Here is a 20,364-nt window from a genome sequence, read left to right as displayed (position 1 = left end):
ATCGATGCTGCAGCCCTAGAAAATTGTAGTACCAGTCCATGCCACTAGGAGGAGGTAAAAACAATTTGTCAACTGTTCAATGACAATCAAACATCGTAAAAAATGACAATAAAATAAGACAATGTAATCAGAAAAAAGAAATTGTCCACACACACAGTGGGCAGTTAACAGTATATCTATAAGAGCAAGGCATAGGCCAATAAAGTATGGGACAACTGATTTGAGAAACAACAGGAAATTGAAATGAAGCAGCCCATGTTTGTTAGTACAGTTAAAGGGTTTTGTAAGTGTGACTTGCCGGATGAGTAGATGGATCTGTGTCGTCGGTGTCCCAGGTTTACATATTTCAGTCTGCTGACTCCTAAGATATCTTTATGTGTTTCTGTTTTCAACATTAGGATAACCCACCCTCAGATGAGTAGACAATGGTGCAGGTGTCAGAGTGGTGTACCTTCGTCTTTTTCTCCACTCTTCTCTTTGGGAATGATGGTCTTTTGAGAGTACAGAGCAGTGTCAGAGATATGTTGGTGTTAGCCTACTAAATCTGCTTCATGCATGTGTTGGTCTGCTTCATCAGTACATGTGGACTTCCTTTGTGTGAGTAGAGGTCAGTTACTCCCCCCCCCCCCCTCCTACGCTCTTTTTCTTTTTAAACATTCTGCTGTTTCCCCTAGCGTCCCACGCTGATGTTGCAGGTCTTGCAGCTGGGATCCTTCTTGGCATTTACTGTGGAGAGACTCATCAGCTGGTGCCCACTGATCTCTGCCACTGTGCCCAAGGATAGGTCTACAGGCTCTGTGTAGATCACCTCCAAGATGACATCTTGGGCGTGGTGAAACACCAAACCACCATCACCCTCTTCAACCTGCTTGCAGGTAAGGAAACGGTTGTTGGTAATGTCGAGCAAAGGAAGCCTCTGCTTACAAAACTCATCACCCCTTGAGCCTTTCGGTGCTAGAACCAGAATCACATAGTGGTAGGCTGTATACATACAGTAGAAGTCTCCAAAGTACAGGTTGGTGTCAGGGTTGAAGAGCGCATCAGCCCGCACCTCAAAGCGATGGCGACCATACGGGGAATCCTGCGGGGGCTTGCCAGTGTTGAACTCTGTGTTGCAGCTGAAAAAGATGCCCTCCAGCTTACCACTGATGGGAGAGCCATGGCTGCCACTGTTGTCTTTAATAGAGGGCAGCATCCGGTTTTCTTGCGCCTCCCTGAAGTTTGCAAACAAAGGAATGAAATCTGTTTTATTCTGTGTTTGCATTTCTCTGGCAATCAAAGTAGTTTTTGTAAATACTGGAGAGAGTGGCACCAGGTTTTAATTTGGAAATGAAAGAGCAATTTTCTGGAATTTGTAACACATGGGAAATAAACTGAATGCGTAAGATGCAAAACATCTTGAATACTGAGCCTCATAATACAAAAAGTTTTATAGTAATCACATTTAGCTTAGTCCAGTTTGTGTCATTGGAATCCCGGGGGTGAAAATATTCCAATGAGCTGTTTGGTTTTTTTCATTATGATAAACTGCTATAAAACAAAAGCAGCTTTCAGATTAACAACTGAACATTCAAAGCATCTGTGGCAGCTGCATACACTTTCTTCTCCACAGAGGGAATCTGAGCAGCAAAGTCCCAATAATGGAACTGTAATTATTACGGCAATTCATACAGCTATCACTCCAGAGGTTCTTATTATATCCATATTTCAAGCTTTGTCATGGGCTTTATGGACTATTCAGCTCCAACCACAAGTGTTAAGAGCCTCATGTGAGCGGTACTGTCAGTACTCTTACTCGCCACATGATGACGCAGTTTAACAGGCGCACGGTACAATGTAGCAGCTACAACTCAGCAAAAGGGAGATGACTATCCAGATGACATCATGCTGTGTAGCACCAACAAAAGACTGCCCACAAGCTGTGGCTTTAGTACAGAGACTGTGCTTTGTTAAGCTGTGAGCATTACCTCTGAGGGACAGGGTGATAGGAGAGAAAACAGTCACTCCGTTAAAAGGAGGAGAAAAGAGGCCAAAAGTGGAAGAAAATTCACTCACATGAAACGAGATAAAAATCAGTTCACTCTAGCTGCACAATGCTTCAGTAAACAGTAGTAGACCACTCCAGAGATATCCCTTCTTTTCCTGTCATACTCGTGTTATTTTTGTTTTTCTTTTGACTACATTCCCGAACAACTGCCAGCTATTGTCTGTCAGCTACATGGAGCTTTCAAACAAATCAAAGTGTAGAAGAAAGACCTGGCTTTTCGTTTGATGTGCATGCGTAGCATTGTTTACTGGGGGGAAAAATGGCTGGCTGCTCGAGTACTTATTTCTGCAGATTCATGAAACCAATGCAGCTGAATCTGGTTTTGTTTTGCTTTAGCAGCTGAAGAGCAACACATTTTTCTGATACCATGTTACCCACATGCTTGTAAACTGTATTGTATAAAACATGACCAGAAAGGAGTGAGCCGGAGAAGTTTGCTAGAAATGTGTGTTGCAGTGAGCCATGCAAGTTGGCAGATGTGTTAACCCAACAATATAACAGCCAACTCTTTAGATACAGAATGACATGGAAGCTCAGTTAGGTCCAGGCTTTAACTTCTTTCTTTGTAATGTAATAAAGAAGAAAATCATAAAGTTATGCCCACCTGGCATGATCAAAGTACTCTTTATTCTGGTTTCTGTAGAAGACAGAGAAAGGCAGCATCCGCCCAGCAATGACCTCCGCCTTCTCCAGCAGCTGGTTTAGATGCACTGTGGAGTAATCTGGAGAAAGAAACATTTTTGTAAAAATGATTTCTACAAAAGCAGATTAGAAATCTGTATACATGCTATCAGCATTTTGTCATTAATGCCATTAGTATTAGTAAATGTAAACATTAAAAAAACAAAACGAGACCCACCGGTTAGGATGAAATATGAACCATGCATTAAGGATCCTGGCATTTTTCCATCTTTAACTTTTCCATTTAGATATGACTCACCATGAAGCCCAAAAACATTTTCGATAAATGGATGTACTCAACGGGGAGTGGACTTTCTCCAAAGCATATAAAAAAAATCATGAATGCATTTTCCCCATGGCTATTTTCCCACAGGCACCAAACACATCACCACAGGTAACCGGTTAAAATTCTCAGTACCTTGAATGAAAATGAAAGAAGACATCCGCTTTATCCTGACACTGTAAATGTTTAATGTCAAAAAGGCTGACTTTTATATAGATTGATGGAGCACAAAGCCGCAGCTTTCTACGTGCAGAGGAAAAATGCATTTGACATCGAACTTGTCAAAACACATGTTCGACTGGTTTTGGTGACAGGACGGGCATCTCGTGCCGGGCTCAACAGCTTCATTTAGCATTCTCCTTCTTCAGCTTCTTACTGTGACACAGCTCACACTCTTCACTTGCCTGTCATTCTTCTTCAGATTTAAACTGCCTCTCCTCATCTATTTTATTTGATTGTATAGCTGTTCTACAGGCACTGATAGTCCACCTGTTTGGTCCAGACTGAAATATTTCAGCTGTTAGATAGATTGTCCTAAAATAATGTCTTGATATTACAGTTGCCAGAAGATAAAGCTTACTAATTTTAGTAATTCTATTAATTTTTTAAGATTGGATTTTTGATGGACTTTACAGAATGTTATGTTTTATATTTTCCCATCATCAGGTTATAATATCTCTTTGTCCAATACTTTGATTACATATACTAAACTGGTTATGGACAAATCAAGTGTGTGATCATGAATAAGTTGTATAGTTTTAATGTTTTATTTGGGAATAGAATGGTGTGTATGTGTGAGTTTGGTGATGGAGTTTTTATTATGAATGAATTATGAATTTTTTATGAATTATGTCTATTTTTTTATGTTTTATGGACAACAGATGGAAATTAGCCCTTGGCTTTAATCTGATATGTTTACATTCATGTAATTTTTTTTTTTACATGTATGTTCATTAACATGCACTGTCCTAAATAAAATAAAAACAAATAAATAAAAATAAACTAAAACTACACTAAGAATGAAAACTAGAAGTGAAAACACATTTTAGTTAAATAAAAAATAAAAACTAGAAAAAACTAAAAACTTTTGAAAAAAATGTAAACTAACAATTTTGTGAACTTTGACAACTAATTAAAGTAAAATAAAAATGCAGAGGAAATTAGGTCTAGTGCCCTACTTTTTTAGTAAGTATTATTTTAGTATGGATTAAAAACAAAAAGTCACAAGGTGATAAAAATAAAGACTAATTAGAAAATAAAAAAACTATAATAAATAACTCTGCTCTGCTATCATGAGTGTTGACGCTCAAGTTATTTGGCACTTCAAAGTGTAGAGAAAGTGAGATGCAACAATCACCCTAAACTGGAATTGGACATCATTAACCCCAGTGATGTCCCTCCTCATCCACCCATGCCATACCTCCCTTCCCCCATCCTGGTCCCCAGACAATGACGTTGAACTCCGAGACCTCTGCATCAGGAGATAAACAGCACAGCTCCTCTCAGCCCTTCTTTGTTATAATCCTTTCCTTCCACTCCGTATATTAGCTTCCCTCTTACCTTCTCCCTCATTAATGCTCTAGCCTTTACTCCATTGTACTCTTCTCTCTTCCATTATCGTTCTCTATAATTAACTCAGGCTCACCCAAAATTAAAGCCAAGACTGATGTCACATATCCTAGAAGTGCATGCATTCATCAAAGCACCATATTCCTCACCAGCAGTGCAGAATTCAATAATTTCGCTCCACTCAGACACGGAGTAGTCCCCATCAGCCTGTTTTGATGCAGTCTGGACAGCCACTGTGTACTCTGTGCGTGGGCTCAGGAACCAGTGGCCCCGGACCGTCATGGGCAGGGGTACTGCCTTGGCCACCAGTTTGGTAGGAACATCCTGGAGGGATGGAAGGAGTAAAAGAGGACAGAGTGGAATGGAAAAAGTGAGTGAGTGTTGGCAGGAAGGAATTAGTCAGAAAGAAACTCCTTATAAAGACACTTGTAGCCACACACATAGATATATTACCCTATGTTACTGGCTGCAGGTAGCAGCCACGGCTTCTCATTTGTGTAAATGTAAACTATACACTTCACCCCCAACAACAACCCCCCACAACCCAAAAATCGGTGGGCCATAGCAGCTCATTGATTGGACCAAGAGCCCCTGCCTAGCAACAGAGTCAGCCCATCAACCCACCGACACTGCTCCTGCGCCAAAATCAAAACATTAGTATGGGGTCGCCTGCTACTCCAGAGCAGAAAGGAGAAACACTCAGTGACACAGCCCCAGCAGTGTGAGGAGGCTGATGACACAAGTCGATAAGATTATCAAACCAGACTCTTGACTGCGTCGCGAACGAGCTGGCAGAGAAGGCTGTGAGAGCGGTACTAGCCTTTCAGAGCTCAAAGTGACAGCTGACCGTGGATTCTTTGAACAAAACCACCTTGAAATGAGTTCATCTTGCCTCAAGCATGAAAAGGTAAGGTCGTCTTGAGGTAAAACAGTGTCAACACTAATCATTTCTGTTTACAAAGATCAATAATTAGCATTACACTAGATGTTTAGAGCACGGCAACATCTATCTAAAGCACTACTGACAGTATGATAATTAAGGTGAAAAGCTCATTCTTCTGTCAGAAGTAGAAGAAATGTAGAATTAACTGAAGTTTCATCAAAAACATCAAATTGAGCAGAGTTTTTTTTCTAAGCCACAGGTTTCTCAGAAAATTTGAATTTAATACTATAATTTAATTAACTGTTCATAAAATATGAATAGATTTAGGTTTATGGCAGATTATAGAGTATAATTATTAAACAAGAATAATAATGGAAATGTACAGCAGTGGTTTAATATATTTTAATAACTGTTGTGCAAAGTATTGCCTGTATTCATGCAGAACTATACAGCTGTTGCTTTCCTTTGTGCTGGCAAAAATATGAATATACTGCTTTTGTGCAACATGTGTAACAGCTGTCTTATATTGCTCATAGTTGCTGTTGCACACCTCTGGCCCGGAGACCTGCTTTTAAAAAAGGATTCAACCGAAAGGAAACGATTAGCTGGTTAAATAATAAAATGTAAAATTGCTTTTTTTAAAATCATTTGGTTAAAGATGCTCTCTTTGCTCTCTTCTCTTTCCCCCTCATCCCTCAGCCGGTCGTAGCAGATGGCTGTGCTGTGCCTGGAGTTTTTCCCTTTCTGCTGAAATTCAATATTTGCTGCCTTTGCTATAACAATAGCACTGAAATCTTTAAATGGTATTTATGCGCCTCCCTTACTTGAGCATTACCTTGTGTTTGAACTTGTTTGAGTTTTTGTTCTCCTTCTTGTTCAGGTCAATGAAATAGTGCGTGATGCGCTCCTTGCTGCGTGCCTCCATGTCCCAGCAGATCTTGAAAGAGTCACAGGTGATGTTGCTAATCTTGATGTTCTGAGGAACTGGGAGCTCCTCCATCTCAGAGATGCTGCCGTCCTGGGATTTACTTCCTGCACAGTCCAGGAGAGGAAAAAAAAGACACCATAATGAAACGATGTGGTTCAAATTTAGTCTAGAAATCCTCTGAATAAACATCAGGTTCTGGTTTACATTTTATACAATAATAGTTGTGTCTCCTAGCACTTAAATTATTTGATGATCTATGTCTGAAGACACATTGACCAGTGACAAATCATCATTATAACCGCATCAAGTCATCAGTACACCTTTAAACCTAACTTACTCCCGCTATACCTAAACATATAGCAGGAATTATTCCACTGGCAGCACACTGGGTAATATAGCCACCATGTCACAGTCACACACAAAAACCTGCTGCGTTACTGACTGCCGTATACAGTGTGTTTCCATGGCAACACATCAGTCCCTCTACACATGTACACCTATCAGCTCTCCAGAACATATGCGCCATTAAATATTTTAAATGCTTGAATCCCCTCTCGTCTTGGCACAGATTGGTCTGTTTATGATCAGTTTTAAGGATAAAACACAGCTGTCACAGTGCAGGCCCTGCACATAAGCCCAGAACCATAACATTTAAAATGCCAGTGAATGTCAGAGGAGCTTTTTTCTTTCCTCTTTCTTCTTTAACGGAGGCCCATTATGTCAATTTCCAAATCTATGTTTGTTATCTTGTGCACTATTAGACTCACTTTACATGACTAAAAGTGATCCTTAAATATCTTATTTATCCATCTTTGTTTTTCTGACTGGCTGCCCCTTTGGAAACAAAAGATTCCAGCAGGTGGGTGTGGCTTCTGTGCTCTGGGAAATAAGGAAAATGCAATTCTGGTTTAAGCTACATGCTACATTTTCATACCCAGTACCTAGTGTATTTGACTAAGACAAAAAGCTTCCATTGCTCTCATTCAAAGAAATGAATAAATCTCAATTTTATCTGAGCTGCATAGATGTCACGCACTATAGGCCACTGTAACATGTAGCAAAGGCTTTCTACCCAAAGTGCACAGAGAGGCTAATGAAATGTCAAAACCGGGTTGAATAAGAGCTTTGTAAGATTAGGATGAATATAGACTTTGCGTCACACTATGGGACGCCCACTTGGCACGGCAACAATGTGTTTTCTGTGTATGCTCTGGGGTCTAAACAAGAGTAAAATTCAAGAATGCGGTGTTTGGGAGTGATTCGAAACATGGTTGGATTCAATACAGTGTCAACAATGGCAGAACCAGTGAAGCATAAAAAACTATCTCTGTTCATCAAATGAGAGGGAGCGAGATAAAAGACTAATCCTATAATTGGTAGTGTGGACACTCCTGCCTCACCTCCATACAACACTAGCAGTAGAGCATCGGTAGACTGATTCATTTTAAGAACCTTTTTTACCTTCTAAAATCATGACTTCTGACCAATTTAGAAAAAAAAAAAAATCCATTAGGAGGCACATTTATGTCCTTCATCACCACATTAAATCACACCAGACCAGACCCCCTACTTACTTTTGTCCTAATCACTAGTTTCTAATCACAACTAGCTGATTACCATCATCTTCGATTTAAAAAGACCTCCTGTTACACACTTGGGCAAAACTGTTGCTCATTTTAATTAAAACGTAACACATGTTGTGGACTTTAGTGCAAGGACCTTTGCATGACTAAGTTATTGCATTTGGACATAACATTTATTATCTCTACCAACATGTCATGACCCGGACTTTTTTGGGACCTATGGGAAAAGGATCCTGCATATGTAAATATGTAAAGATACCAGATGTTAAATCATAACCCGATCCAGCATGACTGACTGTACGATCATGCTTGGCCCTACTGCGCTTCTTTGATTTGTGAAACCACCTCATCCTATTGCTTTTAAAGTCCATCTCATTATACTTAAACACACTGAGCTGATAGGTTTGGCTCAGACCAGACAGAGAGAGTGAACGGAAGACGTGACGACGCGGACCTTTGACAGAAAACGCTCCACCGAGTCAGCACAGAGCAGACAGTGATGTAAGCACATGAAGCTTACATAAAGTCCCACCTGAGACTTTGTTTGCTGACCTTTAACAGATTCAAGAAAACTACCAGGCCTGTTGTCATTCTCTGACATTCATGTCAGCAAAAGATGAAATATACCCCAAAGGAAGTGAAACAATGGCAAGGATTTCTTATAGATTTTCAAATGTAAAATGAAGCCTGCTTATAAAAATACTGTGCAAATAAACAATTCTCTAATTCTGGCCACCTTCAGTATACAACTGTAAACATTAACCGACATCAAACATCAAAGATGGAAAACCTGCTAGCTCACTCGCTGTGTTGTCCTCTGCTCCCTAAATTGTTAATGTCAACATTGATGTTTTCACTAAAAACTAGACCCCATGCAGGTCTTTGCCCTCCCATCTCTCTGCAACTCCACAATACTCATTTACCTCGTTTACTCTAATGCTCTCCTAATTAACCTGCAGATGAAGAGCATTACACTGAGGCAGTGAAGCTTTCCAAATGCAGTCAGAAATCACCTACAGAACACTATTGAGGCAACTCAGTCACAGTAAAGGTTGTGCTATTAGGGAAAACAAGCTCTGAAAGCTGAAGGGAAAAGGAAATGGTACTAATGTGAAGAGCTATAGACATATATACAGACAATTGACAGGTTAAAAGGAGAAAGAGGTGAAGTTTGGCTTTGAATTGGTTAGGTTGAAGAGTGACGTGTGCAAAATATACAAAAACAAAAAACCCCAAAAGAGGCTAAAATGAATAAATGATATCTAACTGATACCAGCTAATCTAGCTAATCTTGTGTTCACCAGCTTTGTCAGAGCCAGTGTTAAGCTCAGGTCTGAATCCTCTGGGGCTGCAAGAGCACAAGACGAATGATGAAGAACACCAAACGGGATGAAGGTCAGGCGGTAAGGGAGAAAGCAGAACCTTTCATGGCTTTGCTCAGGAAGACTAAAACCTCCCTCCTTTTTAAATTAACGTGCTATGTTTGACGCCAGTGTTCATTTTGCTGAATCATAATTTTTAACACAATATACTGTAATAAGCCGCTGTTATTTTCTGTCGATTTACTCCATTTCCTTATGCTGTTTATTAGGAGGGGGCGAAATTTTGCTTGATCTTTATCAAGCAAGACAAGAGTCTGTTTTGGAGCAAATGCTTGAGAGCTTATGAGCACAGATTACTCATGCTGTGCACATATGCACCGGGAGTTCAAAATAACATGCAAGATCTGTAGATGCACAGCAGAGCACCAAAGAGCAGGCCACGGAAATATCGGCCCTATAGAAAAAACAAAAACAATCTTAAAAGATGAAAAGCCTCAGACGAGTTTAAGAAATGGACCATATTGGTTATTGCCCTTTTACTGTGCAAACAGTCTAACGCCACAGGGAAAAGCAATAGTGCAGAAGGATCAATATAAATCTTGTTAACATGCATACATGGAGCCATCCTAATGGCTCTTTATGGTGGGATTTGTTCCAGTCACACCTGCCTCCAAATTATAAATTACTTGTTGGCACTCTTTACCAGCAAGAGGAAAGTGATTTGATTTCCATTTAGACCATTTAAGCAATGTAAATGAACTCTCTTGGTGGTTGGAGTTTCCATGATGTGAGACTACATTATGCTTCCATTTGAAACTTCTTGAATTCAAAACAAATAAACTTTCAATCAAGTTTAATGATAAAAAAAACAACAACACATTTCTGAGCACTGTATGTCGGATTATTGTTTCTGAGTGCACAAGTAGGTACTCAGACAGACAAGCCTCCTACATTTTAAGTTGCAGTGCTCGATGTAAAATTGATCTGCAGACATGAGCAACACAACAGACACTAGGCATAGATGCTTGCAAAAAAAAGAAAAGAAAAAAAAAAATCACGCCTTTGTTCTTCTCAATGCACAGGCTAGACCGGGACAGAGATCATGCTGGGAGTGAGAGAAGCCGCCAACGGAAAAACATCTTTCTCTCAGAGTGAGTTAAACAATGCCCCGTTCATCAGGTTACGCAGTCTATGTTCCACCTTTTAGACATCAGTAAGCCCCCGAACACCAAACAAAGATGAGTAACGATAATTTAATAATGCAGTCTTTAGTTAAGTAGGTTCAAAATCAACAAAATCAATACAGAGGGGTTTTTTAAAGACTTTTCAGAGACCAGAATGAATCATCAGTGCTCATTTGCACAAAATATGAATCTCCAAATCTCAGACTTGTGTTTTTTTACATTTCATGTTTTGAGTTTCTGCAGCGAGGGATTTTTGTATACCAGCAGTGAAAAAAGAAAGAAAAATAAGCATAAATGTTTGCAGTGGCTTTTCAAGGTCAGACGCCACTGTTATCAATGATGCTTTGAAGCATCTCGTAGAGCGGTCAAGTGCAAGTGAATATGTTACACGGTCAATAAGTGACTGCATAATATGTACCTCCAACTCTTGCCAGCACAGTCATGAGACACAACTGCTCACAGTGAACACAGCCAAACTAAAATGCCAGCTTACTCAGATGACGCTGTATGACATAAGGCAGACCTGCTGTTGTATCATGTTGATACATACTGGATAGGCTTTTCCGTGTGTCCACAGAGTATTTTTTAATCACAGGAGTCTATAGCCATTTTCGCAGATGTGAATGACTGGAGCCACGCACCAAAAATTTAAATGGATGGCTGCACCGTTCGAGTGAGTGTGTGTAGGAGAAAAGGCCATAGAGAAATGGCTCTGCAGAAGTGTTTTGGATAGAAATTGTTAGTGGATGTAGCTTTGATTCCAAGAATATGTCTGTATGACCACAAGGAGCATCGCTACTTTCACTCATTGACTCCAGCCCTGCTCGACTGTGACACAGCATGTTTGAGCTAATAAAAAATGAACATAATGAAACTTTATATCTTTGTTCCTATTTTCAATTGATCATTTTAGCATTCTGAAATTTACTGTTAGCAGTAAACACGTGACTGGTGATAATGTCAGTAATTTCAAAAAGGGTTTGTCAGCTGTTGGAATAAGAAAAAAAATTCAGTTGATTGAGCTAGAAAAAAAAAAGAAATTGCTTGATTTAGGAGGACAACAGCTATCTTTATAAAGACTTTCAGTCCTTCACTGCCAGCTTGATCTCAGAACAATTTCATGATGTTCTCAGGTCCACTGTCAAGGGATTAAAAATGCATCCATGTATTGACTTATCAGTGCACCTGTCCATTCTGGAAATGCGCATGCTAGTATGTTACCGCTGTTTCAGAGAGATTTCAAAGAGCACAGTCACACTGCTTAGTTGCATTAATAGCAGCCATCCATCATGGCAACTTCATCACATCAGCGGGTACGGCACAAAGGCCATGTGAGACATGCAGCGTGGATTTGATTACGTTCTGCAAATGCGTATTAACTGTGGATATAAAATCAAAATGGTGGTCCTTGTCAGCCTTACAGGGGTTGGTGACAAATTTATCCAGCACAGCATCGGGGGAGCGATCCATAGACTATGGAGAACACCAGCAGACAAACTCTGCTCACATGAGCTGATGCTGTGACTTGTACTACTCTTCATTCTCAGCAAAACTTGCCCCACACCCACCTACTCATGTCACAGCCCCATCACTAAACTGAACCATTAACACCCCGTCTAAAACTGGACACACAGAAACGACTTGTGTCCGACCATTCCTTTTGTGCACTGAAATTCCCAAACAGTCTTCACTGTGTTGGAGAGTGCCCTTTCCCACAGACAGTAAGCCTACTGAAGCTATATGCACCCATCTGCTGGGTCAGCATAGGCATAGAAGCCTCTCATCTGATAATAAAATATTAATGATTTGGAAGATAAATTTAGAAAGCTGTGGAACAGTGAAATGAATGCGGACCTTGAGAAAAATGTACGCATTGATTGGATAAGATAACAATCCATTTCCAGGAAAGGTAAGAGCGAGTGATCCAGTCTTTTAGAAAGGGTGTGGCTGGGACAGTGCAAACTATATAATAAAATATAATATAATATAATATAATATAATATAATATGAGGCTCAGGTGATAAAATTCAGAGACTGGGAAAAATCTACAAACCATTCTTAAAAAAGAAAGAAAGTTATCCAAACAAGCTGAAATCTGTAGTTTTACAGATGTGCTCCACCTTAATGTGGCAACACTAAATATTTATGGGAGTATGAAGATAATCTGCACAAAAATCCATACATAAATTGTTTTTTCCTAATCTCTTCATGAAGTTCAAGTTTTGTCCACAGTACTCGGGGCGTTTGTTCCTATCAGACACATTATAAACAGTTTCAACTAACCCATTGACAATACTTGTACAAGAACAACTACTTGTCCTGAAGAATTCGCACAGAAGGTGGACATTGTCACTGTGTTGCTTCATAAACAGAGTATGTGGGTGTCTCAAGGACACACACAGATAATATTTACACTGAGTAGCCTTCTTGGAAACTAAGAAAGTGGCTGTTTTGGCTCAGCAGTAAACCTGCAGCACAGAAAGCACAAAGGCTAGCACAGTGATCATTTGAAACGGGCAGCATCGCGTATATACCGTTTAGAATCAGCTCTAAGGGGTATACACTCTGGCAGCTAAAAGATTTTACAGTGACCGAGGAGACTTAATAAAGATACATCACTGACACCTTGGATGCCCTAACCAGCCTGTGTACACATACAAATCAATCTGGCATAGAAACTTATGAAGAAAAAAAATGAATCCAATTACACAATGAAAAGGTGTGATCATATTTCATGTGAATTAATTTCCAATCTTAATTAAGAGGCACCTCTGTGAGCAGGAGTCTTGACGCAGATGTGGAATTAGCGCTGTGTAATTGCACTGATGGGTGTGTAGGGCTGCACCGCCTGAGAACACATGTGGGTGCAGCCATGTTTCTGCCTCTCATTCTCTCCTGATGATGACTTGCCTTTTTTCTTTCCCCACCATTCAATTCGCGTCGGGGTTAAGCCTCTTCGTGCAGCTACTTGTCAATTTTCGCATTGCAAGCCTGGTTTATGAAGCCTCGTTTTCTATGATGGGAATAGTTTCAGCTCTTCGTTTAATGATAAATATTCGGAAAACTTTTGATTCGAAGAAGTGAGCCACAGACAACACACAGCACGGGCGCAGCTGGAAGACTTGATGAATTATAAACGTGAGCGCAGGGGAGACTTTTATGGGAACTGGGGGTGGGATAGCAACTAAAGAGCGTCTCGTTTGTAATTATAAAATTTGCAGGATGACATGCAGTAAGTGAGCATACATGGGAAAAGGCAGCTCCTTTGGAAGATGGAAGAGAATTAGCGATTAAAGGCGGGGTGGCAGCCGGCCTCTGTCCATGTCTGTGGTGCTGAAATCAAGACACTCATCATTTAGACTAAGATTCCTGCCTCCAAGTTAAGCAGTACACATTCATTTTGAGCCAAGACCTTATTGCCACTGTAAAGACGCTCAGCTATTCCGAGCACGCACAAGCGCACCATCCATTCATCCATCCGAGGAACCAGCGGAGCCAGCTGCCCCTATTACTGCCACACAATAAGGGTACATACAGCACGCAGAGACAAACACTGACAAACTGACTGCATGCCTGCAGCGACTCCGAAACTAACAAAGCGGCCTAATGCACTGGCGTTATGCGGAGATATGTCAGCACCCCAGTGAGAAGCAGACAATCCCCCCTTACCATCTCGTTCGCATAACTGTATGGCGTCCAAGCTTAGGTCCTTGATCATCCCCTCGCAGGGACTTAATGGACTGCTGATGTTGTGCGCCAAACCTGGTACCTCCATCTCTGCAGAAGAGCCTGGATGATGTTAGTAGTTTAAATTTCGTCCACGGGTTTTGCACAGCAGAAGGCGTCCGTCCGCGGTCGTTAAGGGGTGGGAAAAGAAAGAGAAAGAGAGACTGGTGTCCAGTCAGTCGCTCGCAGCTCTCCTCTGTCTCTCTGGGGTGGTGCGGCTATTGGCGCGTCAGCGGAATCGTCACGGGCGCGAGCAGCACACGCCGCCAGTTGCAAAATGAGGCATGGCAGCTTTTGCGGGGATCCGTGAACGTATATCACTGTATGTATTTATCTTGTTTCACACGCTGCCAAAAGCAGAAGAAGCTTCTGAGCCTTCAGAGCCACAAGTGTGCGCGCGCCCGTCCTGTATGTTACGCCGCCGCGGGACAGTTGAGCATGAATAGTTCAGCAGATTAGCGCAGAGACGTTCTGGAAATACAATGGCTTCTTATGTAACCAGATTAGCTCGGCGTTCCTTTTCCACGTTAGGTCCCTCATCTAAACGGTCCACGCGCTCCCGTTCTTCCCCATTTCACGTTTAACGTCATCCCCAACGAGGCTCTCACATGTCCTTATTTGGTGAGGTGTAGTCCCCTTTTTGTGCAGGAGCGCAGGTGCAAGTGGTCCAGGCGGTAATGAGCAGTGGGACGACTCTGACATGCTGCAGGACATAACGAATGACCAGGCTTACCTCTGCTTTTCCATTTAGGTGACGAATCCTCTCGCTCTTTAGACATGTTGGCGCATAATAACATATCATAGCCAGAAAACCACACTTTATACTGGGTGTGGGTGTGTAATTATCTCCATTAGACCTCTACACCCTTTTTTATCAGTGCCTCCCAGGAACAGGAAGGTCAAGTGCAGGCGTAGACCACACTGTGGCTAAGCAAGGCTTCAGGCTGCCTTTAATAACAGCATTTGATTATACAGAAGTTGTGGCTCATCATCATGGAGTCATTCTCATTCTTATATCTCCTAAAGCAGTCTTCCCTCGTCTCCATGCTCCACATGGGAGCATCAGACTGAGGAGGTGTCACTTTCTATTTGTTTTTGTTCAAGTGTTATACAAGAAGCCCGGAGGAGAGGCCAGAGTGCTTATCTAGTCAGCGGACAACGGATTCTGCAGCTGCGTCTATTCCCCCTCTTGAGTCATGGTGCTTAAAACCACAAAAAGAGGGAGGGAGTGCAGTGAACCGTATAGAGGAGAGTCACCCTAACTCTTCTGGGGAAACACACTGTCACAGCATCATCATCATCATCTCTGAAGTTGAGACAGACAAGAAAAATTGTAGATTAACAAAACTAAAAAGGGGGAAATAATAATAATGTTTGATTTGCCTGCAGGAAAGTAATTGGCTTGCGTTTTCATGCAGCTTGAAGGATTAAAAAAATGGGGTTGTGGCGGGCAGGCAAATTAAAGTCCTGATAAGCTCATAATCACTATGGCATTCAGATTCAGTAGGAAACATATAAGGCGCACCACTAAAGCCTTGAACATATTCCACGCTTGGATTCCACTAAGGCTCACATTTCCTGCCAGGGATACACAGTGCATTTAAGGTAAAGGTCAGCATCCTGATCACTCCCTGCAAACACACTGCAGTGTTCTGGGGAGAAGATGCTGCCACATTCACCTTAAAAATTTAAATTGGAGTTATTTTTAGTATGCCTTTAAGTGGATGAAAGCCATGCGTAACATTATATATTTGCTATATGACATGACTTGACAGTTGCCCCCCAGCTGTGTAAAGAGCATTACAGTGACATCCATGGATTAACAACACTGCATTTGTTTAAATGCCCCCCACACCCCACTGGTTTCAGAAACCAGATCATTGAAAGTCCATGTGCAGTGACTAAATCATAAACAAAAACAAGTAGAGCACACCTAATAGCCCTAAATGCACAAGCTTCAAAAAGCCTAATTGCTATATGTCATCATCAATTTCCCTTTGTTGCCCTGTCTCCCTCCCCCCACACCTCTTATGTCCCTCCACTGCCTGCTGTGCTAATCTGCTTTGAGAGAGGAGGAGCAGGATGGGGAGGGGGAGGGATGAGGCTGACCAGTTCTGGAGGATTCCTTCTCATTCTACCTCCATCCATCCTTTCCGCCACGCCATCTCTCCACCCACCAATATCCCCTACAGGGTGAGTCGTCCTGTGTTAGCATCAGTGTTTCCAGTAGAGCTGCAGGAGGATGAAAGAAGGCAGTGTAACACACACACACACACACACACACACACACACACACACACACACACACACACACACACACACACACACACACACACACACACAGCCAAATCTTTTCCCCTTTCTTGTTCCTTTACTAACATTCTTCCTTTAATACTTTTGCCTCTTCAGTTCTACTTTGTCAATTGTCTACCATTTTTTCCTCTCATTTGTTTTCTCATTTTTCTGCTCCACTCCAAATCTTGCAGTGCCATGCAGTGTATGTTTGTGTGTGCACACTATAGGCCATAGTGTACACTGTATTGGCAGTCCACTCTCATTTGCTCCCTCTGCTGTGTTTAGAGGCCAAGTGAACACACAGTGGCAGATGGAGAAATAGCGGGGAGAAAGGTGCAGTGAGAAAACAGATCAAATAGGTGTGAAGATTTTGAAGTGATAAAGAAGGCGGAGCGACCCATATGCAGACGTCTCTATAATTATATTTAATGCCTCTGCATCTTTCGGCATCTCTTACACAGCCGCATACACACAGTCTCAGAGGTCAGTTAAGAGGCAGAATATGGAGTGCATGGGCAGACCATTTTACATTTGCAGAAAACAATACCAAGTCACCACTGTGACGTTTCAGGGCAGCAAATGAAGCATGTCATTGATTTACAGTGTGAAGTCTGGCCTCGGTGTAGCTGCAGCTTGATTGATAATGGATCTGTGCTTATGTGTTTTCTCCGGGGGCCCAGTTCAATTCCACTTTATCTAAGATTATATGAAATTCAAATGAAGTTCATTTATACGCCGAAAGGCCACAATGAAATCAGGGGAGACCAATTAAAAGCCGGGTCCAAATGTTATTAATAAAATGAATTAATTGGGTGTGCAATGCAGGATAAGCATGAAGGAAAATAAGCTTATTTGTTTTGCTGGAGAGCTTCGCATGAGGAGGATAAACATGTATAGCTGCAGAGCTAGAGGCTCATTAACTATAGCTTAACACAAAGACTGGAAACAGGGAGGAGCAGCTTTCCTCCCTCTGACTGAAGAAAGAAAAACCCACCTATCATCGTCTATAATGCTCACAAATGCAGTCATATTATTTTGTTAATTTAACCAACTATGCCCATATTTCAAGGCATGATTGTTTTTTGACTTTCACATTATTATGCCAATGTTTCAGCTTGTTAGTTGTCTTTTTATTTCTGTTTGTATGGAATAAAGCGTAAACAAATGAGCATAAATGTGTTGTTTACTGAGGTGCTGCCAAGTGGGTTGGTTGTGCTTTGTTATCAATGCTTTCCAGGAATGACAGTTTACAACCTTTAAGTGAACCAAACTAAAAAAACATAACAGAAATGATATTTGTATAGGACCTTTCAAGACTAATATCACAAAATGCTTTACAACAAAATACTAAAAACTTAAAATGTTCAAAAATAGATTTTTTAAATTGGTGAAAAACAGGAAAACTTTGACAGACCTTCAAAAATCCTGGAGACCTGTTGCTCAAGACCACTTCAAAAAATACAATTTAGTCTGGCTTCTTAAAGCAAAGTAGAAAGAAATGTTCTTGTGACCGTTTTCAACATCAGTGATGCAGATGCTCTGACATATGGGTCACTTTATATGATGGAGAATGAGCTCACAGAAAAAGAGCTAGACTTATCAGGCACCGTGAGCATAATGTCCACTGGATAAGAGCCAGGTATGGTGAGGTAGCAACCGAGTCACAGCTACTCTAATTTACACCTTTCCTGCAGAGGCAAGCTGCCCATGAGAACAATATGTGAAGCTGTGGACTCTGGTCTTTTGACGGGGATGCTGCCAGGATGCTGAATAAATGCAGGGTTGGTTAGTGATAACAAAAAAAAAAAAAATACTTCTTTCTCTGCAATTTAGCTGTCCCTCTCTCACCCTGTCTCTCACAATAGCACATGAAATTGAAATTAGCCACGCTGGGCAAAGGGAATGATTGCCGACTGTGCTGCACACACAACTACCCATAGTGCAATTGAAAAGACTCTGAAATTTTGCAACTACTAGCTTTTCTCTAGAGCTCTAATATCCTTTATGAGATTAAATGTAGGTGAATTTGTTTCTGCCGAATCCAGATACATTCTCTTCATGATGGGACCATTTTCTTAGATAAGACCTAGATTTAATTATAGGTGTGATCCGTTTGTCATGTCAGCAATTGGCAGCAGACAGCAAAAGGAATGTTTTCATAACATCCTTCCTACACATTACCCCGTGAGTTTCTCACTTGTACATACCAGTATTTACATCCCATTCAATATTGTGATGTTATAGAAACCACAGGTGCTTTACAGACCATAGTTCAGTGGCACCACCTGTTAAAGGGCTCATTTGAGATGGATGAGTGACTCCCTCTGTCTATGTGGCAAACAGCTGAACATTAATTTGCTGCCATAATCAGAAGAGAGGCCTGGAGATGGTTTTTTTTTTGAGCAATAAAATAAAAACGACTGAAAACCGAATCACTTTCCATATGTCAGGTAAAATACAGCACTTTGGGAATATGCAAACAGCCACAGGCAAACGCATCATTTTCTTTCAAGTTTGAACATTTTCCAAACTAACTTCAAAATTACAGCTATGATATGTATTAGAGGTGGCGAATGACAATGTGCTGTGCTGCAAAGAGTCTCTCACGAATAAAATGCTATTTTTATCATTTCTTTACATTTTATAATCTGTTGCTGAGTAACCATTTTCCACGCTTTACTTGGGAAATGTCATTTTCAGTGACAATACTGCCCCCTTGAGGTTTTCCCTCTGCAAAGCAAAAACAGTTTTTCTAATCTTCTCATATTAACCAAGAAGCATCATCACTGCTGAATTTGTGACCGAGATCTCACAAAAACCCATATTTTATTTCACGGATGTGAACAGTTTTCTGGCAGTTAGTCGTGCAGAAATGTATTATTTGCAGTACTTTCATGCAAAACAAAGAAAATAAATTCTCTCCCCATACTACAGTAGCCTGTTTATAAGGAGAGAAGACAACTTTAAATTTCTTCTCAAGTGTGTCTTGTACTGCAAATCCTCATTGGTCATAGATTCATTTTGTTGGATTAAGCAGATGCTGTGCAGGTTAGACATCATGTAAGCACATTACCCTCAAACTGCAGTATGCAAATGTGTTTTTGAATGTGTCTTTAAACAGACACACCAAGTGATTGCAGAATAGTGCAGAAGGATTACCTTCAATTCAATTTATATAGCTCCAAATCACAACAACAGTCACTTCAGTGAAAGCACTTGGTGACAGTGTGAAGGAAAAACTCCCTTTTAACAGGAAAAATAACTTGAGCAGAACCAGGCTCAGGGAAGGGCAGCCATCTGTCATGCTGGGTGTGAGGAGTGGGAGACTGTGTGGAAGAGAGCCAGAGAATAATTAATGATGTAATGCAAAGTGGTGGATAAACAGAGTGAAAAGAGCTGATCAAAGAAGAAAGACTTGATGCACGATGGGAAGCCCCAATGGGCCTAGACTAATGCAGCATAACCTGAGGGTTCAGCGTCACCTAAACCAGGCCTAACTTTTTTTAGCCTAATTTTAACTAACTTCTGCTGGTCAAAATTACAAATAAAGTATGTATCCAAGGCGGATGAGTAAAACTCCTTTTTGTCAACATAAATCTCTTAATACAAGATAAAGAAGTGCAATTTCTTTATCTTTCTTTATAAGGAAGAAAAATTTTCCCCAAAGCCTTCCAGTGTGCTGGATTGGAGTCTTTGCAAGGTCGATTCTGGCCCTCGGGCTCCACGTTTAACAGCCCTTTTCTAGAAATACTGCACTGATACTGTGCGCCTGGACAGCCTGGTAGCTTCAGACTTGAGAAAGTTTCAAAACTCGACATTTCTGTGTTATGTGGGAAACAAAACCAAAAGGCGCTTTTGTTTGC

The 20,364-nt window shown here is 41.0% G+C and overlaps 1 protein-coding gene across 1 annotated transcript; it reads right to left on the bottom strand.

The window, feature by feature from the left end:
* Positions 1-629: 629 nt before the first annotated feature.
* On the bottom strand, positions 630-14,851 carry phyhiplb (phytanoyl-CoA 2-hydroxylase interacting protein-like b). The gene is made up of 5 exons (XM_086259179.1): positions 14,150-14,851; positions 6,299-6,495; positions 4,730-4,904; positions 2,652-2,769; positions 630-1,214 (listed from the first exon to the last, which is right to left on the bottom strand). The coding sequence occupies exons 1-5, from the start codon at positions 14,253-14,255 to the stop codon at positions 671-673; spliced, it is 1,140 nt and encodes a 379-aa protein (XP_086115305.1). The 5' UTR covers positions 14,256-14,851; the 3' UTR covers positions 630-670.
* Between the last annotated feature and the right edge of the window lie 5,513 nt (positions 14,852-20,364).

The sequence above is a fragment of the Aulonocara sp. 'chitande type north' Nkhata Bay genome, linkage group LG13 (genome assembly GCF_057382095.1).
Source record: "Aulonocara sp. 'chitande type north' Nkhata Bay isolate Kocher_YH1m ecotype deep benthic linkage group LG13, A_spYH_male_GT1.1, whole genome shotgun sequence".
NCBI classification, from domain to species: Eukaryota; Metazoa; Chordata; class Actinopteri; order Cichliformes; family Cichlidae; genus Aulonocara; species Aulonocara sp. 'chitande type north' Nkhata Bay.
This window is presented reverse-complemented; position numbering and strand designations above follow the sequence as displayed.

What these genes read in the sequence shown, in the direction of transcription:
- phyhiplb (XM_086259179.1), bottom strand. Translation starts at nt 14,255, where the DNA reads ATGGAGGTACCAGGTTTGGCGCACAACATCAGCAGTCCATTAAGTCCC. An exon ending in ACAGTTATGCGAACGAGATG is followed by an intron (nt 6,496 to 14,149) that starts GTAAGGGGGGAT and finishes TGGACTGTGCAG; the next exon opens with GAAGTAAATCCCAGGACGGC. An exon ending in TATTGAATTCTGCACTGCTG is followed by an intron (nt 2,770 to 4,729) that starts GTGAGGAATATG and finishes TTCTTTCTCCAG; the next exon opens with ATTACTCCACAGTGCATCTA.